Source organism: Thermobia domestica, chromosome 13, assembly GCF_964235325.1.
Source record: "Thermobia domestica chromosome 13, izTheDome1.hap1.1, whole genome shotgun sequence".
NCBI lineage: Eukaryota > Metazoa > Arthropoda > Insecta > Zygentoma > Lepismatidae > Thermobia > Thermobia domestica.
The window spans coordinates 219,257,632-219,283,491 of NC_137466.1; the positions used below are offsets into that span (position 1 = coordinate 219,257,632).

General features: G+C 36.7%; 2 protein-coding genes across 2 annotated transcripts in view; one reads left to right on the plus strand and one right to left on the minus strand.

The window, feature by feature from the left end:
* The window catches only part of LOC145669038 (cilia- and flagella-associated protein 69-like), a 72,801-nt gene extending 59,902 nt beyond the window's left edge, over nucleotides 1-12,899 (plus strand). The window contains exons 14-15 of the mRNA XM_081737391.1: nucleotides 10,600-10,818; nucleotides 12,597-12,899. Coding sequence (XP_081593517.1) covers nucleotides 10,600-10,818; nucleotides 12,597-12,737 — 360 coding nt within the window. The 3' untranslated portion in view covers nucleotides 12,738-12,899. The remainder of the gene's footprint in view (nucleotides 1-10,599; nucleotides 10,819-12,596) is intronic.
* Nucleotides 12,900-19,745: 6,846 nt separating this feature from the next.
* LOC145669040 (uncharacterized) overlaps nucleotides 19,746-25,860 on the minus strand; it is a 32,639-nt gene continuing 26,524 nt past the window's right edge. The window contains exon 3 of the mRNA XM_081737392.1: nucleotides 19,746-23,126. Within this exon, the coding sequence (XP_081593518.1) occupies nucleotides 22,959-23,126 (168 nt within the window). The 3' untranslated portion in view covers nucleotides 19,746-22,958. The remainder of the gene's footprint in view (nucleotides 23,127-25,860) is intronic.

Consider the following 25,860-nt stretch of genomic DNA (forward strand, 5'->3'; position numbering starts at 1 on the left):
ACCACCCCAGGACCCCATGGTCCATGGCCCGGGTCAATGACCTAGGGGTACATAGGACCACACCCCTCTAGAATTTGGCAGGGGTACATAGGACCACCCCCTTAAATTTTGGAAATTGCCAAATCTAAAAATTTGGTGTGGTAGCCTAGGACCATAGTATGTACCTCTATTAGTATTTGGGGTCTATGTCGTTCCCTTTCATGGGTAAAAAAAAATTGCCAAAAATTTAAATTTCGGAGGTTTTTGACCTAATTTATCCCCTTTGATGAGGTATTATTACCCTATATGGTTATATGGGCATATACAGGGGTTCATTACCTTTCATAAGACATGGGTATATTGGTGCACCCTTTAAAATTTTGGGAGGTGTTCCTTGGCCCACCCCATCAATTTTGGAAATTGCCCAATTTAAACATTTGGTACAATAGTATAGAACCCTAGTATGTATTACTATAAATTTGGGTGGTCCACTTCGTTCCCTTTTAGGGGTACAAAATTGCCAAATTTTAGTACAACCACATGTTTGGTTTTTTGGCTCATTTTTATTCCCTTGGATGAGGTCCTATTACCTTATATAGTTATATGGGTGTATACAGGTGTTCATTTCCTATTGTAAGACATAGGTACATTTGTGCACCCCTTTAAATTTTGACAGGGGTGCCTTGGCCCACCCCTTAAATTTGGAAATTGCCCAATTTAAACATTTGGTATAATAGTATAGAACCCTAGTATGTATTACTATAAATTTGGGTGGTCCACTTCGTTCCCTTTTAGGGGTACAAAATTGCCAAAATTTTAGTACAACCACATGTTTGGTTTTTTGGCTCATTTTATTCCCTTGGATGATGTCCTATTACATTATAGTACTGGACCCTAATATAGATTACTATAAATTTGGGTGGTCTACCTCGTTCCCTTTTAGGGGTACAAAATTGCCAAAATATAAACGTAAGCAATACGTTGTATCACGTGTTTGGTTTGACCTAATTTATTTCCTTGGATGAGATCCTATTACCTTATATGGTTATATGGTCATGTATAGGTGTCCATACCTATTATAAGACATAGGTACATTTGTGCACCCCTTGAAATTTTTGGGAATGGTACCTTGTTCCATCCCTTTAATTTTGGAAATTGTCAAATTTAAACATTTGGTATCATAGTACTGGACCCTAATATATATTACTATAAATTTGAGTGGTCCACCTCGTTCCCTTTTAGGGGCCATTTTGTTCCGCTTTAGGGGTCAACATGGATACAGTGGTCCACCTCGTTCCCTTTTAGGGGGCTTTTTTTTGTTCCGCTTTAGGGGTGAACATGGATACCTTGGAATCGTCCCGAGTTTGATTCTTGGAAATGTTGAATTTAACGTCCCCGCGAAACGATGAGAAATGATAGGACGAAACATGAACTTACTTGACTGAGGATTGAAGCTGGGCCCTCATACACTAGAGACAAGCGCTAAGCGACCGTGCCCCATTGAGAAGTTTTAGTTTGTTGATTACTATGTAATGGTCCCGAGTTCGATTCTTGGTGCTAGTTTCAGGAAATGTTGAGTTTAACGTCCCCTTGAAACGATGATGAAAAATGATAGGAGGAAACATGAACTTACTTGCTTGCGGATTGAAGCAGAGACCTCACACATTAGAAAAAAAACGCTGAGCCACCATGCCAACTTCAGTGCGAGCAGTTTTGCGTATGAAAAGAACATGAACAGATTATGTTACATTACTACATATTTCTGCTCGTTGTTACGCATAGAAGCTTGTTATTGTGAAATTGCAGAATCTGCTTATACTACATCAGCATTTTTTTGTCAGCTGACGGACTTTTAAAGCTCAACTTTACATTTATGTCAAAGACAGTTTCGTAACATATCGATGAGTGTTACATTTTTTCCAATCAAGTTTAAGGAAAATGAATCACATTTTTTAGATGTGGTAATTTGAATGTCGTAAGAAACTAACGAGTCAACGGTATGATGTCATGATCAAAATTGCGATACTAGATGTCGTAACGATTGATGTGTAAGGAGAAAAACGTGAATAATGTCACAACCAATCAGATTGTTTCTTACATCACGTTTCGGCTCATGATACATGATGAAAGCTGTGTTTTCATTGGTTCTTCGTGATGTCATTGATTCATTTTCCTCGTTTCTGATTGGCTGATAGTGTTGTCACTTTATAGTTGAACCCGTTTTAGATCTAAATAAAATTCTTAATTTCATTTTTCAAATCCTACTTCCACGAAGATCGTGAATGAACGTAGGTGTACCTCTAGTGACAGCGTGACTTTACTCCGTTCCTTGAATTTGAGGTAAGTATCAACCGCGTTTCTTAATATCACTGTTTTTTATTTTAGCATGAATTATTTAGCAAATGGAAGAATAACCCTTACTTAATTGACCGGGGATCCCACACATTAGAAGTAGGCACGAGAAATTTGTGGATTTTGGTTTAGCGTCCCTTCAGTAGTGGGGGTGCTAGGAATACAGCTTAATGTTGAATTTGAGCGCATACTGGGTGTTGAACCCGGGCCACATCCCACACATTAGAAGTAAGCACGAGAAATTTATTGATTTTGGTTTAGCGTCCCTTCAGTAGTGGGGGGGGGGGGCTAGGAATACAGCTTAATGTTGAATCTGATCGCATACTGGGTGTTGAACCCGGGCCAGAGGTGCGTAACGCTAACCACTTAGCTCAGTTTCTGAAAGTTACCATTAACGTAAACAAAGAAACTACGCACGAATTTGTTCCCCCACAACGTGAGACGTGGACCTTCAGTTTAATGTGGGATCTGATCTCCCGCCGAGAATCGAATTCGAGTCTTTCTTGCCTTAGCTCGAGAAAAGCAAGCGCATGAGATTTTGTTTTCGTTTCATGTTCGTTATACGTTTTAAAGTTCAGTGTCAGAGGAAAAATGCTTACTACAATGATTCTCTCAGCACAGTTAGAAAAACAATTTCATTCATTCTTTTTATCACTACAGAAAGTTAGGTCAGTTACATGTTGATATTGGTCCCGGGTTTGACGACAATAAAAATTTTTAACAGTAGAACTGTTTGAGATATGATAATTCTTTTAGGATTGATCGTGTATCATTTTGATATAGTTAAATATGTTAGCGATTTTCTGAATTCAATTTTAATTCGTGCTTTTTTTTCTCTCTCTCGTTTTAGATATTTGTTTTCTTTGCCTATTCCTTTTCTGCTTACCTGATCTTTTTCCTATTTGAATATGGCTACTTCTGGCTTTACTGTCTTGCGAGAAATTAATAGACATTATCGGCGTTTTAATCTTGAAGGACGAATGCTGGAAATTCAAATTAATGCTCCGACCAGTGACACCGATATTGTTGAGTGGGTTCAGGCCTCCTTTCAACAGATGCTGGATTACTTATTGGAAAATGTCGACGAATTATCGATGGTTGGATTATCGATTTTATCCCACGATGAGAAGAACAAACCGTTTTATTTATCTTTTCGGCGTGCAAGTAATTTGACACTGGAGACTTTATGGGCTTCCTTTGATCGCATCCTTCAAAGTAACGATAGTTTTCTCATGAACGAACCGTTCATTGTACATTTTCATCATGTGGATGTGCCCCGTGGATTTGGATTGGTGCGTCGAGGTCTTTTATCAAACGACGAATTACTAAAACGCAAGAATGGCATTCTACGAGTAAAAAACACCGACAAGAATTGCTTGGCTTATGCAATTGTGATTGCTATTGGACTAAAGAAATATAAGGATACAAATAAAAAAGTTTACGATCAATATCGCAAACAGTGCAAGTGTGTTGTTCTCCCTGACGTACATGAACTTTTGTCTCGATCCTCAGTGAATTTAGACCATGGGGGATCCGTGGAAGAATTGCGACAATTGCAACGCTACTTGACAAATTATAAACTTACCGTATACACCAGCTTTTCCGGAGAAGATATTCTGTATGAAGGGCCGGGTGGCGAAGACAAGATTCCAATCAATTTAATGTGCATCAATTCACATTATGACATCATCACGTCATTAACGTCTGTTTTTTCTACTGGATATTATTGTGTAGCATGCCACAAAAAATATAATAACAGAAATAGACACGTCAAGAACTGTTCGGCCATGTGTGAGAAATGTTTGCAGAAACCACCATGCAGTAAGACCAATACGGAGAAGCAGTGCCCAGAATGCAATCGTGAATTTTATGGTGAAACATGCTATACAAATCATCTGACTGTACCATATCATAAGGGCCAACCAATATGCAAGATGGTGAAACAGTGTTCCAAATGTCTACGCATTTATTCGTTTGTCCGTACAGGGGAAAGAAAACATGATTGTACAGATTATTTTTGTAATGTATGTCATAAACACGTTACGTCTACTCACCAATGCTACATGAAGCCTGATACGACTCAATTAAAACCTGGAGTCCCATCAATGTTACATGCCAAGAAGGCTATGATTGTTTTCTATGATATCGAAGCCACACAGGATACTTTCTTCGATGAAGACACGTTTATTCATAAGCCCAATTTACTGGTGGCCCAACAAGTATGTTACAACTGTGTTCAAGATGAAGATATACATCATCCGTGTGAAGTTTGTGGACAGCGGGAACATATTTTTCAAGATGATCCGATCAATGCCTTTCTTGCGTATTTACGTCAACCACGACCTAACATCAAATTTATTGTATCTTTGGCACATAACTCTAAGGGATATGATGGTCATTTTATTCTTAAATCTTTAGTGGAAGAACATGAATTGAAACCTACCTTGATCTTGAACGGAGCAAAAATTTTAAGCATGAAAGTGAATCACTTATCGTTTATTGACTCCTTAAATTTTATGCCAATGGCTTTAAGTAAATTATCCAAGGCATTTCATTTACCAGCGACCAAAGGATATTTTCCACACTTTTTTAATACTGCTGCAAATGAAACGTATGTGGGAAAATTACCGGACATCCATTATTATGGTGCAGATGAAATGAAAGTGGATGAACGAGAAAAATTCATGACATGGTACAACGAACACCAAAACGATACGTTTATTTTCCAAGAAGAATTGGTAAACTATTGTGTTCAGGACGTCAACGTACTTCGAATGGCTTGTATATCTTTTATGACCACTTTTGAACAAGAAACTCACGTCAATCCTTTCCTGGAGGCTATCACTTTGGCGAGTGCGTGCAATTTAGTATTTCGACGAAATTTCTTGAAACCCAATACTATTAGCATTCTTCCTGCACGCGGATACCGTCACAGAAACAATCAGTCACGGATTGCTTTGCAGTGGCTTGCCTACATGGAGGAAGAAGAGGGCCATCCAATTCTGCATGCTGCGAGAGGAAAAGAAGTTTATGTTGCTGGTTTTCATCTGGACGGCTACTACAAAGATCCCGACACTAAAGAGGAACACGTGTATGAATTTGAAGGCTGTAGATTCCATGGCTGTCCTCTATGTATCCCTACAGGCCGTGATCAGCCCATTTATGAGAACTCCGAAGAAACAATGAACTATCGCTACGAGAGAACACAACGTAAAATGAAGTTATCACGATCCATGGGATATAAAGTACATGAAATGTGGGAATGTGAATTTCGTCAAGTGTTAAAATCCAATCCAGCATTGGCCTCTTCTTTAAGCACACATCCTTATATGAATAAGACACCATTAAATCCAAGAGACAGCTTCTATGGTGGCCGTGTTAATGCCATTAAATTGTATCACGTCGCAAATGAAAATGAAGGCGAAGAAATAAAATTCTTGGATATCGTTTCCCTGTATCCTTATGTGAATAAATGTGGACGGTATCCAATAGGGCATCCACGAATATATCTACAGGGAGATCCAGAAATGCCCGACATTCAAGATGTTAACGGATTGGTCAAGTTGAAGATTTTGCCTAGCAGAAATGTGTTTCATCCAGTGCTGCCATTTCGCTCAAATAAGAAGTTGTTGTTTCCACTTTGTGCTGCCTGTGCCACAGCATTAAATCAAGATTCTGAATGTACACATTCGGACAGTGAACGAAGTCTAACAGGAACGTGGGTGTCCTATGAAATTCAAAAAGCCATTGAACTTGGGTATCAAGTCATTGAAATTTACGAAATTTGGGATTACGACATCACCGTATATGACCCAGAAACCAAAACTGGCGGATTATTCAGCGAATACATTAACACATTTTTGAAATCGAAGCTGGAAGCTTCTGGATGGCCTGCCAATTGCGTCACCGAAGAAGAAAAGCAGCAGTATATTCAAGTGGTACAACAACGGGAAGGCATAACTTTGGATGCAACAAATATAATGACAAATTCAGCACGTCGTAGTCTTGCAAAACTCTGTTTGAATGCCTTCTGGGGACGACTTGCTATAAGAAACAATTTCAGCCAAACGACCATCATTAACGACCCCAAAGAACTGCATCAGAAATTAACTGCTCCAGACATAAAAGTCAACCAAATTTTACCTGTTAACGATTCGTTGTTATACCTTTATTGGCAGTATGAAGATGATGTTCCAGTACAAAATCACAATGCTAATGTTGTCCTTGGAGCATTTACAACGTGTCAAGCTCGTCTGGAACTCTACAAATATTTAGAATTGCTGCAAGAAAGAGTACTATATTTCGATACAGATTCCGTAATATTCACGCAGCGACCATCAGAGCCCACAATAGAACCAGAAGTATTTCTTGGTTCAATGTCAAATGAACTGGAATCAATTGGACCAAAAGCATACATTAAAAAATTCGTGTCTGGTGGCCCAAAACAGTACGCCTTGGAAATCTACAACCCCGACACTAAATCAACCAGTTATGTATGCAAAATTCGTGGGTTTACACTCAATTATACAGCAAGTCAAAAGCTAAATTTTAATAGTCTGGAGCAAATGATCATAAATCAATCGAGTGAAAAAATCTCCATTAGCACGCCACATAAAATTTACAGAACCCACGATCATCAGCTTGTCACAAAACCTGAAGAAAAGAAGTACAGTTTTAACTATAAAAAACGCCGATTAGTACCAGACACATACGAGACATTGCCCTATGGGTATAAAAAAGCCAGAACAAAATAACAGCCATATTTTTCCCTAATTCCACCAACATCACTTCCCAAAGACGGGGCAAAGAATCAACCGCAACACGGGACATGCTTCAACGTGGCCACAGCGGAGACAAAACTCAGATGACATCACCTTGCAGAAAACCAGTGGAGAAAAAAAAAGGTATTCAGGTACGTCACATTTGCTTTTCTTTTCTCATCTCACTCTCTCTTGATCAGTTAGTTCGATGTTAATAATCTGTTTTTCTTCTTTCACAGAAAAAAATAAATATTATCATGCATATTCATATGTTTTTATTTTCTCTTTACAGAATTTGTACCCGTCACGGACACGTCTTCCTTTGAAGAAAAAGAAATTCTGTATTCTATTTCACATGCTAAAAATAAATGTACAAAAACATGATTCTGTGTTTTATTTCACATCCTAAAATCAAATTCTTTTTTCCTGTACTGCGATTTCAATTTCTTTTTTCTGAATCAGTTTACCGGTAAAATAAATCAATGTTTAACGGAAAAAAAATCAAACTAAATTTTTGTTTCAGAACTTTTTTTTGTGTACGAAATAAAAAATTGTGTACAAAATAAAATTCTGTTTCAGAAAATTTTTTGTGTACGAAAAAAAAACTGATTCAGAAAATTTTTGTGTACGAAAAAAAATGTTTTCAGAAAAAATTTTTGTGTACGAAAACAAAATTCTGTTTCAGAATTTTTTTTGTGTACAAAACAAAAACTGTTTCAGAAAAAAATTTTATGTACAAACAAAATTCTGTTTCAGAAAAATTTTGTGTACAAAACAAAAATTAGTTTTCGTCACGAAACTGCTCCGACTAAAAGAATCGATTCATCCTGATAGTGTTGGCAACACTGGAAAAATCTCGGTAAGTATCGCTCAGGCACTGAGTTACAGCGAACACAACTGGATTGGAACCAACATCCTTAAATGTCTGATTCATATCTAAATACAGCCAACTAAACAATAAGATTATGTGTATACGTCAATGCTTAGCACTGAGTCAGCAAGGTTTTCTTCAAGGTCAAAGTCGCACACGAAGTAAAAAAAGATAACAACACAGATCTTCTATCTTTCTATATGAAACATAAAACCTAGTGTAAACTGCTCGCACTGAAATGTGTAATGTAACATAATCTGCTCGTCTTCTTTTCATACGCGAAACTGTTCGCACTGAATGGAGTACGATGGCTCAGCGCTTGTCTTTAACGTGTGAGGTCTCTGCTTCAATCCGCAACGAAGTAAGTTCATGTTTCCTCCTATCATTTTTCATCATCGTTTCAAGGGGACGTTAAACTCAACATATTAGGGTCCAGTACTATGATACCAAATGTTTAAATTTGGCAATTTCTAAAACTTAAGGGGCGGGCCAAGGTACCATTCCCGGGGTGCACAAATGTACTTATGTTTCATAATAGGGAATGGACTCCTATACATGGCCATATAACCATATAAGGTAATAGGATCTCATCCAAGGAAATAAATTAGGTCAAACCAAACACGTGGTACAACGTATTGCTTACGTTTATATTTTGGCAATTTTATACACCTAAAAGGGGAACGAGATAGACCACCGAAATTTATAGTGATCTATATTAGGATTCTATACTATTATACCAAATGTTTAAATTGGGCAATTTCCAAAATTTAAGGGGTGGGCCAAGGCACCCCTGCCGGGGTGCACAAATGTACCTATGTCTTACAATAGGAAATAAACACCTGTATACACCCATATAACTATATAAGGTAATAGGACCTCATCCAAGGGAATAAAATGAGCCAAAAAAACCAAACATGTGGTTGTACTAAAATTTGGCAATTTTGTACCCCTAAAAGGGAACGAAGTGGACCACCCAAATTTATAGTAATACATACTAGGGTTCTATACTATTGTACCAAAATGTTTAAATTGGGCAATTTCCAAAATTTAAGGGGTGGGCCAAGGCATCCCTGCCAAATTTTTAAAGGGGTGCACAAATGTACCTATGTCTTACAATAGGAAATGAACACCTGTATACAAACATATAACTATATAAGGTAATAGGACCTCATCCAAGAGGATAAATTGGTCCAAATACCAAACACGTGGTACAACGTATTGCTTACGTTTATATTTTGGCAATTTTTTTTTTGTACCCCTGAAAGGGAACGAGGTGGACCACCCGAATTTATAGTAATACATACTATGGTTCTATACTATAATACCAAATGTTTAAATTGGGCAATTTCCAAAATTGAACGGGGTGGGCCAAAGTATCCATCCCAAAATTTAAAGGGATGCATTAATATACCCATGTCTTATGAAAGGTATTTGACATCTGTATATACCCATATAACTATATATGAAAATAACACCTCATCAAAGGATATAAATTAGGTCAAAAACTTCCGAAATTTAAATTTTTGGCAATTTTTTTTTACCCATGAAAGGGAACGACATAGACCCCAAATACTAATAGAGGTACATACTATGGTCCTAGGCTACCACACCAAATTTTTAGATTTGGCAATTTCCAAAATTTAAGGGAGGTGGTCCTATGTACCCCTGCCAAATTCTAGAGGGGTGTGGTCCTAAGTACCCCTAGGTCATTGACCCGGGCCATGGACCATGGGGTCCTGGGGTGGTCCTATGTACCCCTGCCAAAATTAAGGGGTGGGCCATGGTACCCCTAGGTCATTGACCCCGGGCCAGGGACCATGGGTCCTGAGGCAGGGACCCAGGGGCCAAAAAGTTTCCTCAGGTCTCCCCCTTACTACTATGAAGCAGAATGATAAGTTTCGAAGCGAGTCTAAAGCGACGATCGAAAAACGGTCCTTTGATGCATCTTCTTTCAGGAGTTCCAGCGGAGGTGGGCTCAAGTGTATTGAATTATCTGCGTAGTACTTAGAGGGAAACTAAGAGTATAAATACTAACATATAGTAATAAATTGGTAACGTCAATAATGGCAATCATTATTGTGAGTTTCATAAATGATTTCTTGCGGGAAATCTCCATGTGCAATATCCACGTGGAAAGAATTAGAAGACGCCTACGTTTTTAATTGATATTCAAATTTTGACTTTACGAAAACTGAAACTGATTCTATTTCATATTAGGAAAATTTTTCTTTCTTTCTCCTTTATCTACATAATTTTATAAGTTTTACACAAAATCTTCCAATTATTTAGAGGTTAACTCACGAAAGATATAAAAATACACACAAAAGAAACATTTAGCATTTTCGACCGGGTATTGATATGTAGTCATCACGCAAGAAACAAAGATTTGAGACAAGGAAGTGATGGTTGCCGCTCAGCTACTCTTAAATTCAAAATATAATGATGTTAACTTTATTTGATCAAATTTATATATGTTATTACATTTACACTTGTTATTTTGTTCACATTTTAATTTGAAAATGTTGGACCCTATATTTGTTAAGTTGATCTACACGCTCTTTGGAAATATGTTTCTTACAGACTTACTCTTTACTAACACAAATCCTCTAACTTTTATTCCAATTGGTTGTGTTCCAGGAGGAGAAGGAGGAAAGTAGTTTGTACGAGTTGCTTAACAGCTGTCAGCTGCAGCCGTCATTAGATGCTCTCCACCAATTAGAGAATATCGTTCTCACCAGCAACTATGGCTTCCTCAAACAAGCAAAGGAGAAACAAATGCAAGAAGTAAACAGTAGTTTGGGAGATTTCCCTGACGAGGGTGGTTGTCGCACCTTCATGCAAAGTACAAATGTTACGGTAAGTTTACTACAATATATTCGAGTCTTGAGAGCACAAATGTCGTGTCCAGTTTTCTATTTATCAGGAGACCGTTTCGAAGCGATAAGTATGCCCCTGGAAAGCAGAGAGTTTGAGTTTTGCGACAACTGTTCACTATGTATTACCAAGAAGCTATTTACAGTGGACATTTGTTATTTGTGCATCTGACATAGAAATATCAAACTATTGACAAAGTCAATATTGAGAAAAATATGACATATGGCATTTATGCTCTCAAGACTAAATATAATAGCTCTCACTTGATCGAGTGGTCAGCGCACGCGGCTTTGGTGAACAGGACTTGGGTTCGATTTCCAGTAGGAAAGCTTTGAAACTTGAACCCATCTTGATGGTTCGGATTCCACCTTAAATTCGGATTCCATCTACGTCGTAAATGGCCTCGTTGCCGAAAAGACCGCTAAATTCCAATCCACCAAACCAACCAATAACTCATTCACATATTTGCGTCTCCCTTAAATCTTCCGTTGTTTTTTATTGTTGTTCTGCTATAGGAAAGTAAACCTCTACGAGATTATAAGGGAATAAGATATCAAAATGTGACATTCGAATTCATTAAACATGCATCACTTGAAATAATTACCATGCAGAAATATTATTTTCTACATTGAATTGTTTCCCAACTGAAAGAGTAGATATTACCGTTACCGAAAGAATAGATAAAGTATACTGTTCCGAAACTGCAATAAATAGAAATAGAAACTAGCCGGGATAAAATAATCAAGTGTTGGTATTTGTAATGTGCTTTTAAATGTCATTATTTAATATGAGCTCCATTCTGTTTAACAGTTTTCCACATTCTCTCGAGGATATTTTGTAATAGTTCAAATGCAAATTTTTTCATCAATTAGGAGAATATGTGTTCTTAAAGTGCCAAGGTATACGGTATATGAAGTATACGAAGTTGGCTGACCTGGAAATGTTATTTTCTCTCGGCTCTCTGATGCTAAAATAACTACTTTCCAAATATCTGATAGAGCTTTACGCCACTGAATGAATCATTTTGTGGCAATGTTGGAAGAAAGTGAACTTACCTACGGTAGAAAAGATGTCCCTTTAGTGGCTCTTTCATTTCCAGAAACAAGTCGTAGGCATAAGGACTCATGTTTGGCAAATAAGGAGTATGTTTAGTACCTCCAGGTTTTACTTCTACGTGTTACGTGAAGTTATACAACTCCCAGACTAGTTATAAGAATCTCAAACAAACGTGGATCTTCTTTGAGATCTTATTTGAAACCAAAGTATTACAATCTCCTAGATACGATTGTGAGGATATAGCTTTTGAAACAAAAGTGGGTAATCGATTTTGTTATTTCCAAACACCATACTTTCCTTCTTGATAAAATAATTTATAAATAAAATCGCATAAATTCACTATTCTTCTGAGCCCCATGTTTAGAATTTTGAACTGATTTTGCACGGCATTTTACCGGCGGATTCTCTCCCATTGAAATTCAATGAGGAACGAGCTTCTCCGTGGCTAAGCGGTTAGCGTACACGCCTTTAGCGTGGGAGATCCGGGTTCGATTCCCTGCGGAAACTTATATGATTCGGATTCCACGTTAATCAGTAGGTTCACGTCTCATACAGCCTCGCTGCTGAAAGGGACGCTAAACTAAAACTCAACTCAACAACTCAATGAGAAACGAGTAGTATATTGAAACGAATTTGAACTATATATATTACATTTATAAACAAATTACGAAAATGTTTAATCAAATATTTATGTCTCGTTGCAGCGATTTATTGGAAGAAACATTCAGGTGAAAAGCGTCCCTGACAGAGAACTTGAAACTCCCGAGAGCATTCCAATAACTGAAGATAGCAGCACATTAGAGCTTCTGGGTTCTGAGTTCACATGCGATCATTTAGAAAATTAATAGTAGACATTTTGGTTAATAATTACATTCTTTTAGCAGTTCTATTCAAAAAACATTTATGTTTCTTCGAAAGAGAAAAATTTCATTTTTGAGATTAAACATTACACTGAAATTATGGTATTTCATACTTGATGAATCGTTCCATGATTTTTATTTTATGTAAAAGAAAAAATATAATTGAATTAAAAATATATTCATCATTGTACTTATCATTTGAACTTCCATTTCTTAAGTTAAAAAATACATGATAAACTAGAGCTTTAAACATTGGTTATTATTCATTCGTAAATTATTTAAAAGCTTTCCAACAATAATTAGTTAAATAGTCACTGAGTCAATCCATTCTAAGTGCCGCTCGATCATCACCAATAAAGGTAATTTTTTCATGAATGTTTATCCTATATCAGGGTACTTCAAAACCACAATTAATTATTTTTTTACAACATTCCATGGCGACGCAGCGGCTATCGCCATTTTGCATTTTTTTCGATTTTAGGCCTTTACGTTGTTTTAAATATCTCAGCCTATATTTGTCCTACCAAACTGAAAATTGCTGGACGTCTTCAACTCGTACAGAGCTAAAACTTTGATCTCTTTAACATTTTTGCCTAAAACCACTTGAAGGGGTGAAATCAGGGCCTACAGTAGCAACATTTTTGGACATTTAAGACATGTTTGGGAAGAGGAAACAACTGATGTAGAGGTTTGAATTTGTGTGTGAGTGTAGTACGGGATCACAAGTTTGTACACAAAAATTTTCAAATCTGTAGCTGCTCCCAAAGGTCTGAAAAAAAATCGTAAAGTTGGGGAATTATGCCAATTTGGCATGTTTCACTGTCCAATATCTCCAATGGGCCAGGATAAAAAAAAATCTGAAATTTTGGGAATAGTTACTCCTTTTGTATACCATAACAAACAACAAAGCGCGTTCTGTGTTTTTGAGCAGAAAGGGGTCAAAGTATTAAGTAATGACGTCATACTCTAGGAGGTGTTTTGTTCACAAATTCAACTGGAAATTCCTTGTTGTGAAGTAAAATAAAGTAGGATGAATGGTTGGTTAGTGTAGTCAAGGCTCTCATGTTCGTTTCTTTCCTCGTTGTGATTCACTTTTTTATCACTACAACAGCAGCACTGCTGAAGAATGCTGCTATTAGCAGAAGGCGAGACAAGTCAAAATGCACACTTGACAAAAAGTCCGTAAGTACTCATTGCTGTTTGCTATATCAATGATATTCAATCATGATTACTCTTGCTTTAACTGTCAACTTATGCAGGAGACTGTTGCCCATTCGTTTGATCTTCATTCCGAAGTCAGTGAACATCTACTCGCTGTAAACACTGACTGTACTTCCCAAAAAAATGTCCAAAAATGTTGCCACTGTAGGCCCTGGTTTCACTCCTTTCAAGTGGTTTTAGACAAAAATGTTGAGATCAAAGTTTTAGCTCTGTACGAGTTGGAGACGTCCAACAAGTTTCAATTTGTTAGGATAAATACATGGTGAGATATTGAAAACAACGTAAACGCCTAAAATCGAAAAAATGCAAAATGGCGGCAACCGCTGCGTCGCCATGGGATGTTGTAAAAAATAATTGTGGTTTTGAAGTACCCTGATATAGGATAAACATTCATGAAAAAAATTATTTTTTTTTTTGAAAAGGTCGAGCGGCAATTTTTCTTTTTTCTCGGTCACTTAGCATGGATTGACCCCACAGCTACTTTAATTTTATAGACAAAAATTTTAATTTTTGGAAAAGCGAAAGTATGAGGAACATTCAGAATCTTTGTGTCCCGAGCCACATACAAATGATGTAGTAGTGAAAACAATGCTTTACTTCTTCACGTAATCTCCCTGGACATCAGTAGTGCAGTCTTGCTCCCTCTCTTAGAGCTGAATACCTATAAATAAAGTTTTCTCTACTTCTTGTCATCATTGGTTAACACCATTTATAGCTTCATCGCTGGTTTTGAAGACTTTTTTTTTTTTTTTTTTGAAAACAGATTATAGCAGCTTGGAACTAATTAGGTGAATAAGGAGAGTGGGTGTTCGAGTGTTTGGAATTCTATTTCTAGGATGACAATTTGTGCTGCGTCCGATGTACGCCTTTGGCTTAATATTAATCTATCGCGTACACCCATATGGCAGATAATCAACGAACGTACATCCTCAACATTCCAGAACACTGAAACCTTGAGCGAAAGTTTTTGCATGATTTTTTTTTCTTTTTAATGTTAGTGAGGATGGATGCTTCCACATCATAGTCGGTTGTTTCGTCTAAAGCTAAAAAAAAAAAAAAAAAAAAAAAAAAAAAAAAAAAAATGGATCTGGATTTATCCACTGAGAATCAAAAGGCTAAGAGCCAAATTCACAGCTGCAACCCTTGCACAACGTCTGATTAATATTCGCAGCCTCTAACAACAGCTCACCTCCTGGAGACCTAAATATTTAGTTCTGCCACATTATATGCCAACGATGTCTGCTAGCTCTGTAATTGTGTACCGTCGATGACTTTTAATCAGTTCTTTCATACGATGCATTCTTTGTCATGAATTTCTGGTTGTATCATAACACGACTGCCTTCCACACAAAAACACATGGTTCCATTTCTCAAAGACGGAGTATGCAAGGACATTATCACCTAATGTTTCATTATATAATTTTGAATCTTCTGTGGCTTAAGGCCTTTGAACCCGATACTACTCATTCTTTGCGTTTTACTTTTTATTTCTTCATCTTGCTGTGTACTATCCTTTCTATAAAAATAAAAGGTAGGGGGAATCGGGCACATTAATGTAAATGTACAAAGATAAGAAAATTTTGAAATCTGACACCTTTACCGTTGCTGATAGTTTTGAATGCTCCTTATACAGGAATATTTAGTTCAATGACATGCAACGTCCTTTATCATGACAATAAAAACCACTCTTGCACTGAATGTCATGGCTCGGGCCAAGTCGCACTGGCTCATTCGACTCGTGTACATGAATATACAACTTTCTCGCCGGTATAAAATAATACATTCAGTGCAGATTAGCCTAATCATATTATAGTTTAGTTTTCGTTAAGAATAAAAACTTTTTAAATTTGTTCTGTTAGAAAAGACCATTGCATCCTATAAAATCCTTTCAAATATTCTGTTAGCAAGATTGACCCCATACGCAGATGAAATTATTGGAGATTATCAGTGCGGATTTAGACGAAATCGATCAATTATCGACCAAATATTTACCATTCGCCAAATACTCGAAAAGAAGTGGGAATACAATACCCCGGTACATCAACTATTTATTGATTTTAGAAAGGCTTACGACTCGGTTAGGAGAGAAACATTATACAACGTTCTTACAGAACTTGGAATACCGAGAAAGCTAATTAGATTAATTAAGATATGTTTAAGTGAATCCCAAAGTAAAGTCCGGGTAGGAAAATTTTTGTCCACGAGCTTTCACGTCGAAAATAGCCTGAAACAAGGAGATGCGTTGTCGCCATTATTATTTAACTTTGTGCTGGAATACGCCATAAGGAAAATCAAAGATAGCAACCAGGGCCTAGAGTTGAACGGCATTCACCAGGTTATGGCATATGCTGATGATGTAAATTTAATAGGGGATGATAGGAGAACAGTAGAAATAAATGCAGAGATCTTATTAAACGCTTGCAGGGACATGGGTTTAGAAGTAAATGCAGAGAAAACTAAATACATGGAAGTGCGTCGGGACCGTAATACGGCAAATTGTGGAGACGTTAAAATATTAAATAATGCTTTTGATAAAGTGGATACTTTCAAATATTTAGGATCAATATTAACAGACGAAAATCATATTCACGAAGAAATTAAATGTCGACTAAAAGCAGGGAATTCGTGTTACTATTCGGTTCAAAATCTCTTGTCGTCGCGAATTCTGTCGAGGAACTTGAAGCTTAAAATATATAAAACGATAATCATGCCTGTTGTTCTGTATGGTTGTGAAACATGGTCGCTTACTCTGAGGGAAGAACATAGACTGAAAGTATTTGAGAACAGGATCCTGAGAAGAATATTCGGACCCAAGAGGAACGAGAATGGGGAATGGCGGAAGCTTCATAACGAGGAACTACATAGTTTATACGGTTTACCCAACATTGTTAGAGTCGTCAAGTCTAGGAGGCTTAGGTGGGCAGGTCATGTAGCTAGAATGGAAGAAAGTAGAAACGCTTTCAAAGTCTTGACTGGTAGACCCATAGGAAAACGACCATTAGGAAGACCTAGGCGCAGATGGGAGGACAATATTAAGACGGATCTCGCAGAGATAGGAATACAAAGTAGAAACTGGATGCAATTAGCTAAGGATAGAAGTCAGTGGAGAGCTTTTGTGAACGCGGCACTGAACCTCCGGGTTCCATAGGCCATAGAGTTAGTTAGTTAGTTAGTTAGTTAGTTAGAAAAGACCATTTGCGCTGTAGGCGTGACCTACAATATCAGCATATGCTGAACAGTATTTAACATAATATTTATATTGTTCTTTGTATCATTTGTTATAGAAAAGTATTTCGTATTCGTACTTTCGTCTGTATTGCTGTGTGTTGCAACAAAAGTTTAGTGTTTGGAAATTTTAAATTTTAAAGAGAAGTGTGTCGAAGTTCTCAAATTTTCCATCCCGCCGTGCAGTTACAAAGTTTTGCGAAGTATGTTCTAAACCAAAAATTATACAATTTCTTGAAGTGCAACTAGTCCCCGTCTCCCCTACTTTACCTCTTGAAGACGATGTTTTTGTTTTTCAGGCTTATTATTTAGTGCATTGATCTTGATGTAAATTTCCGACCTCTAAAACTATGAACATGGATCAAGCAGTAGACTAGATCATAAAAAACGTTTGTCTTCTTCTGTCACCTACGTAGATAATATTGGTTGTATACACTTTATTTTCTTGTGAAGTTGGAAGTTAAACCACGCCAAGAAGTGCGTCATAAGACTTACTCTTAATTTGAACTTCTGTGTAATAATTTATTAATCAAAATCATTATAGCTGTCTGTAATATTTTCAGCTTACTTTGGTCGGTCAATCGAAAACATAAAACTTTGAATCATCAGAAACTATTGCACCACCTGTTAAATGGAAGGAGATCGAACTACTAGCAGGCTCTACACAGCCAGATCCAGGGGAGACTAATCACAGAAGAACCCCATCTTCATAACTAGAGAAAATATTGAAAACAAGAACAGTCGTTTGTAGAACCATGACAAACCAGCCTAAGCAGACCAATTGGAGGAAGCAAAACTATATAGAGCTGAATCACCCAAGAAATAATTAACAGGCAGAATTAACCACAGAGACAAGACCGGGTAATACTGTAATAGTGTATCGGTGTACATCTCATTTGGGATCTTCCTCTCTTCCTTTTGCCTGTACCTCCAGATTTCCCATTCTCTTTCCCACACAGTCGTAGTTTCTTCGTTCTACATTCCCCTGACATCTCACTCCCCGTTCTTAAAACTTTTTATTCAAAGGCCCCATCTTAATATTGTCTCATATAATTCTTTCTTATTGTACCCTTCCTCGTCACACCTCACATCCAACTTAACATTCTTATCTCCGCCATTTCTATCTTTCTTCCTGGGTTGCCCAGTTTCTTACCATGCTGTCGCAAAAAATAAGTCAAGTGTGACTCGACATTGGACTGGAATGAACAAAACAAATATCGAGTACCACTAGACAAAGAACCGTAGTGTTAACGGTGTTATGTATATTTTCGCTGCGTACAGGTGTTTGTCGTCATTCAATTTTAATTTTAGACTACGCTTTTTTCGTGTGCAGTTGGTGTCCAGTGCCGACACACTGTAGGAGACATAGAATGTCATAAAACTAACTAGGGAAGGTCACGGGGTGTTATTCTGACTTTATATCGATACTATGGAATTCGGTGAGTTGTAGGACGCCACTACCCTTCACCTCCTCCCCAATAAATGTTCTTATCTTGGTTTGGTTGGATTTAGCTTAATGTCCCATGTTTAAGACTGCTAGGCTAAAGGAGACGTGGACCTACTGATTATAGTGGAATCCGAACCACTTTGATCGTTCAACTGTATTCCCAACGGGAATCGAACCCGGGACCAGGCGAACCGAAGTGAAGCGTGCTAGTCACTAGACCAAACGGGAGTTCGCCCTTATCTTGCAAAATGCGTACGTTTTGATCTCGCTACTGTATTGGCCACCCAAGAAAACCCCCTGAAACCAAAAATGAAGCGTCTATCTGAAGAAGAAAAAAAAAAAAAAAAAAAAAGATTACTTCAAACTTATAGCAAAATCTGTTCATTTCCGAACTTGTAACGTTCGTAATTCGAACACGCTTGTGACTGAGGTTTTCTCCGATTGCCCAATTGTTTCATATGTAAAACGGAATCGACTGAGCAAAATATCTATATGAAATCAGAGCAACACCCCGCGACCTTCCCTATTAAGTGCGAGGGTTATTTGTGATCGGTTGAGGCCAGTTTTCTATGCTCTCGTGTTTTGGAAGTATTTCTGCCACTTTTGTGTATGCACGCCGTAGATTTTTATTCAATCACTTTCTTTATTTCTGCGAAAATTAAACAATATATTCTAAGACTAAAGGAAAGGATGTTCTGAACTTTATAACCTTGAAAATTTAAAAGAGGACCATGCTCACATACGTGTTAGGTCGAAAGCAAGCTTTGAAAATTGTATTTTTATTTGTTTAATTTTTAAAGGAGTTTTAGTTGCTTCGGGAAGTCTCGGCCATAAAATAACGTCCAAGGATGGGATGCTGTCACCATCTGAGTTACGAAGGAAACCTTTGGACTCCTGAAACTCCACACGAGTAAAAACGTCTCAAGTATAACGATAGTTTACTTACAGAAATTATTTCCAAGTTGTGAATCTTTTTCGACTTATTAATTCTTCTTAAGGGAACCTTGATAATCTACCGAAATACAAATATTTAAGAAAAAAGCAAAATATTTTGAGAGTAAAGAGTGAAATTAGTATTTTAAAATGATGAAAAACAAGACTTGTACATAATAATAATTTATTGATAAGTTGTCACCAACATTTGTCAAATGATACATCAAGTAACAAAGGTAAATTGTCTTCCATCTTTGTCCATATGGCACTCTCAGTACATGGAAACATAATACCCTTTGGCATCTTTTAAAGTTATATTAATATATGTACATACATTGATCCAAAATAAAAAGAACACGAAAAATGTTTTACAAAATAAAGGAACTTTATACTTGACTCATCCAGTGAGCACTCAGATATAAATAAATAAATAAATAAATAACGTCATAACATTAAAACAAACATACAAAGTTCCAAAAGGAGTTAATAAACCCTTACATGCAAAATACAGAGTAAGCACTTCAAACATAACATATATGCATTTCCAAACCGTTATAAATACATCTATTAAATAAATAAATAAACTAACATCTTCTCAATGACAATAAATTAAAAACTGCCTGATGTCGTCTGTAGCAGATGTTTAAATAATTTCCAACACACTTTTTAAATAAATAAATGTGTCTCCGCAGAAGATGAAATTTATAATGTTTTGGAAATGCAAGCCTCCTTACTTAAACAGAGATTTCGAAGCACCATTTCCGTCTAAAGTTCAATCAAATCAATATCCTCTCTTATCTCTTCTTTAATTTCTTTTCTTTTTCTCTTATTTCTCTGCTGTTTTATTTCAATTTGCCAAGGCTTTCAATACTCACGAGCCTTTTCTCATCACGTGTGAAAAACGGTTTCTTTTGAGCACGATCAATATTTCAATACCTGAATGTTCGAATGGCGAATATTCGTGAAAAGATAAGGATTTTAGTGATAATTCTATTGACATCTAGTGTTAAAGTGTAATTTACGCATTTAGGAGAAAAAACAGCCCTAGTATAATTGTGTTTCTTTGGATTTTCTTTCTATTCATTTAAAAACTCTGTAATAAATGCGAAGTGGTAATGTCATTTTGTATGAAATGGTTTACTGTTATTTCTCAAGGACCTAACTTCATTTAATCTTTGCATTCTCTACAAAGATTCTCGCGGCTTAGGAGTGATAATTTTATTATTATTATTATTATTATTATTATTATTATTATTATTATTATTATTATTATTGTCTTTTAGAAAATGCTCTGAAATTAAGTGACAGATACGGTGTTGTCCGGTCAAAAATCTGTATTTAAGTATCCTTAAGTCGGGCCCGAAGAGCTCTCCATTATGTGTATTACCTCTACAATTAAGTCGAGATTCTAACACACTGGTTTGTCTGTGGTCCTATAATGCTGTAAGTACCATGTTTTCCACTAATTTCGTAATTTGTCTTTGCACGAATTATATTTCAGTTTATTTAGCATCGTTTGGTTACAACAGGAAGAGACTGTTCTGCTTGAATTTTATTCAAGAATATCGCAAATGGTAAAAGCAAATAGGTGTACACTGAACAATAGTTCGAAAAGAGCAGATAGGACGGTCGGTCACATTGTGAGACGTTGAGGAATGACGGTAGTAGCTATGGAGGGAATTGCGGAAGGAGACATACCTTATGGAACAAATATCAACAAGGTGTAGGGATAAAAACGTACGTGGGGATGAAAGTCGCGGCTCAAGATGGAGGAGAGTGGAAAACTGCTGACCTGAGAACAACTGTCACATAAGAAGCAAGTTGTATATGCTGTTATCTCATTATTTTGGGATACAAGTGTTGTGGATGCGATATTCTATATTCGCGTAGTCCTCTATGTATAATGGAATATCCACCATAAGAAGTCCGTTCAAAAGAAACCATTCTTCCTCACCTCGATAGAAGAAAGACTTTCGACGAATTTTAACAAAACAGAACAGAAACAAGCACAAAACTTGAAGAAAATATTGTCTTCTTGTTTTGTGAAGTTATAAGGTATTACGAGAAACAGATTCAACTTACATTATAGCTCAATACCCGGATCCCTGCAACGTTACTGAAATCATCTTATCTCATCTGCCTTTTAAAAATTCGATTCGACAAACATAAATCACATATCATAGGTGTAGATCTGTTGTACATCATTTCCTCCCTCTCTTACTCAGATATACATGGCAATCTTGGATTATTGTTGGTTCCTCGCTTTTCAAACAGTGAAGCTAAAAGCACTGTACCCATCACAGAAGAGTAATGGAAGAAGAAGACAGGGTGTTCTAAACAAACAATACAAACGGAAGACAAATTCTTGAGTCCTCACAACGTCTCTGTCTTTATTTTTTTAATCTCTTAAGTATTATGCATTTGCATTTTGCACGCTGTAGTGATTGTTTTATGTATTCCATTGGCAACACTTTTTCTACTTGAAGGCGGCAGAGAATCGTGCGCTGAGTTATACAAGTATCATTCTGCTTTGAAGAGAAGTCCAAGTCATTTTCTCTCTACTCAGCGGTGGTGTCCATTTATTAAATAAACTCTACAAACTACACGAGTACCACAACTGATCAAATATTAAGCATTAGTAGGCGTTAAGGGAACTCATCCTTGTTAAGTCTTGGAAGTGAGTGTATTTGCCATGAGTCATCTCTGAGAACGTGGAACTGAAAATAATACATAGTGAATTTGATTGTAAAATTCTGATGCTATCTATGACGGATATTTTCTTACATCCCCAAACTGGGCTTTACAAAATGGTTAATTATACATGGGGAAACTATGTGCAAACTGTAAGAAAGTAAAAATACTCAAACATCTGAAACATTACGATTAGAAACAAAACGTTAGTACATTAAAGCTTAAGCACTTTCATGTAGAGCAAAATATTAGCATGAAAGCAAATATTAGCAAGTTTTTTAAGTGTCAAAAAATTAAATTTCTCTTCATTTATATAATGGTGCTTCGATATCTGCATGTTCATGTTTTAACTTCAACTTCGGAACCACTTTGCATCTGTATATTCAAAAACATTTACAAATTAGTTTCTTCTTCAACATCACAGATACAGTAATAGAATACAAAGGATCGATACATGACTAGGTAAGATTATCTTACACGTAAGGAAAATGTCCAAACAATGAAATGAAAATAAAAAAAAAGAACGTTGGGAATGGACCACACGAGTCAGCGACCGATTACGTCATCCATCTTAGATGTTTTGTATGTGTGTGTGCCTCCTACGGAATGATTTATGATAAATAGCTCCAGTCTTCAATGAAAAATACATAAAAAAAGAAGAAAAAGAGGAAACAGGCGATAAACCTCTGCTAGGAGTTGCCTTCGTACGGGACGTCCACCTTTTTGTAGTTGTTATAGCGGCTGTCGTACTGGGACGGGGGGTTCGATTCTTTTGGCACAATTGGGAAACAGCACCACAGGATAAACGCTACAAATGCAACGAACGTTCCAATCAGTAGGATGAAGTCCTCTATTGTCTGAAAGAAGAACAAGAAAAATATTATTAATAGGTGGATACCAAAACCATGAACAAGAACTATAATACTGACAAATATAATCATTACATATTAACAGCAAGGCCAAGGGACAATAAAACAAAAAAAATTACCTAAATGCTTTCTAAAACTTGATACGAAATCTCACATTGGTTAATTGGATTGTGTTTAGTGCTCCATTTAGCAGTGACGCTATATGAGCGTGGTCCTACACCTTAAGGTGGGATCTCAAACATATGATCTTCGAAGGCAGGTTCTATGAAGTCTTCCATGTTTCAGAGACGGTGGAGCAAAGGAGAAGAGGAACGAGGGGAAGTAGTCATGGATCCCTACCTGTGTCTGTTTGGTTTACTGAGAACGAGAAGCAAACTATGGCGTTAGATAGGTCTCCGAGTGAAGAACAAGGAACAATAAACAATGGATACTGTATGAGCAGATATTGACACAAATTTAACATTGGAGACATCAGTAGTTGTTACTGGTAACAAGTCTTTCGGCTGAGTAATACAAGAATGACTTTCAGAAGCCTATCAAACAATGGGCACCAAATACTATCTAAAAAGAAACCTTTGTCAACTATAAATTTGCAGTTTTATCCTAATAAAAAAAAAAAAATTCCAATTTTGTATGTTTTGTATTTTGTAGTCAGTTTGCTTTATTACTTTAATATCGCTGATATTAAGGAAAATGTCGCTCAAGGTATTTTGATAACCCGGATATAGCTCAATTCCTACTTTTCGTAATAAGATACTAACATAGGCTTTATACGAATATTTCTTGTCATTTCCTGCACAAAGCTTCCTCTGACATGAGATGCAGGTTCGATTCACAGTGGAAGTCCATGTGGTTGGAAACCCTCAATACATTGTACGTTCGTCTTATATAACCTCGGTGCTGAAATGAGATGTTGCACTGCAAGGCAAAACCAACCGTTTTAATATAGCTTACAACTTGTCCAAGAACAAAGAAGACAAGACAAAATATTTGTCCTCGGTACATGAATGAAATGAAATTTATAATTTTACTTCCCTCGATTATACACCGAAACTAAGGAAGACGGTGATGTATGATAATAAATGAAATAGTAAAATGAATAAAGTGGGAGGAAACAGGAGAACTCCGAGCAAACCCACGCACACACTGCTTCTCCACTACAAAGTCCTCTTGGTGCGTGCTAGGATCGAACCAGGGACAACTTGCAACACAGATGAGCGCTCTACCACTGAGCTAGAGCAGCCTTTTTCTCGCTAGAAGAAAATATTTACTCACAATAAAAGACGAAAATGGTGAAACAGTATAAGATTGTTTCTAATACGTGCTGCAATTGGTTTATTGTTAGACAGCCAAAAAGACACTACAACTGAAAATTGGATAATTTTACCTCCATACCTGTCACTTAAGGACAAGATTAAGTCAAAATCTCGAGATCCAAGTTGTCATCAAACCACAAAGGAATTTTGAAAATATTAAAGTCGTTCCACTGAACTTAAATCATATTTCGGTATCAATGAAGCAATTTGTGAATATAGTGTACTTTATATTATGATGACAAAAAAATATTTGTACAGGGATTAAGTTAGTGCCTTACGATAAGTAGAAATTTCACTATATCAGAGTTATCAAAATATCTTAGGAATACTTCCCATGTAGATAAGTAATGCCGAAGTGTTAAAGAAAACCGATAATAAAACACAAAGCACAGTTTAGAAACGTTTATTTAGAACAGAAGAAGAAAAACTTTAAATTTTTACACAGATGTTTTGAACTATAGCTGGTACCCACTGCTGGTCAGTTTCCTTGAGTGTTTCATGATTGCCATAACATTTGTTCTCTTCTTATTTAGCATAAAGATTTGATGTCAATCGTAAGAGCTGAAAACGCGTTTCCACCACTGACGTTAGACCATTCCGATATCAACTGTTGTCTTTGTTGTATACATTTCATACCTGTTATCCCTTTGCCTACTATAGTGTTTTCAAAACTAGAAACAAATTGACGTTTGGAGAAGAACGTGGTACGCTGCTGCCACATCGTGCGCATCCCGGTGAGTCATCAGCTGCAACTGTCCCGTGGCTGCGTGCGTATGTGTGTTTTTTAAATCACTTCCACGCACAAAGAAACGAAAGACTAAAATGGCTTCTTTCCTTTTGAAAACACGTGCTTATTAGCGACAACATTGAATGTTTGGGTCGGTTGCTAAGGAAACTCTCCACCCACTGTTGCTAAAATGACATTTATGATTCGACCGCAATAACTATGTGACGTAGATTCCCTTCTTCAAAACAAATCTTCACGTGTTTTTCAGCTATCAATTTGTTTCTAGTTTTGAAAGCACTTTACCACCTTCTAACTTCACATGAAATTTTGTAAGGTGCTGAGCAACTTTTTCATTTCGATATGAATTATTCCTAATAAAACGAACTACTGATAAAGGACTATGATCCGCCAGATTGCTTGTTCGTGAGCGATTACCACAATGCTTCTCATTGTCGTTATTTCAGGCTTCCTACATTACAGTTCATTTAAGTAGGCTTCACGATGTTGGGTTAACCCTAAAAAATCTGTCCGCATTGAGATTCAAATACATACTCCAAAGATAAACATACTCGCTATTCAGCCGAATGGGTGACGGATTAGAGTAGTTTTCAAGAATATATACTTGGAGTTTTGAGTTAATAAAATGTAGGAATTCAATGACGTTTAATTAAATTACGAA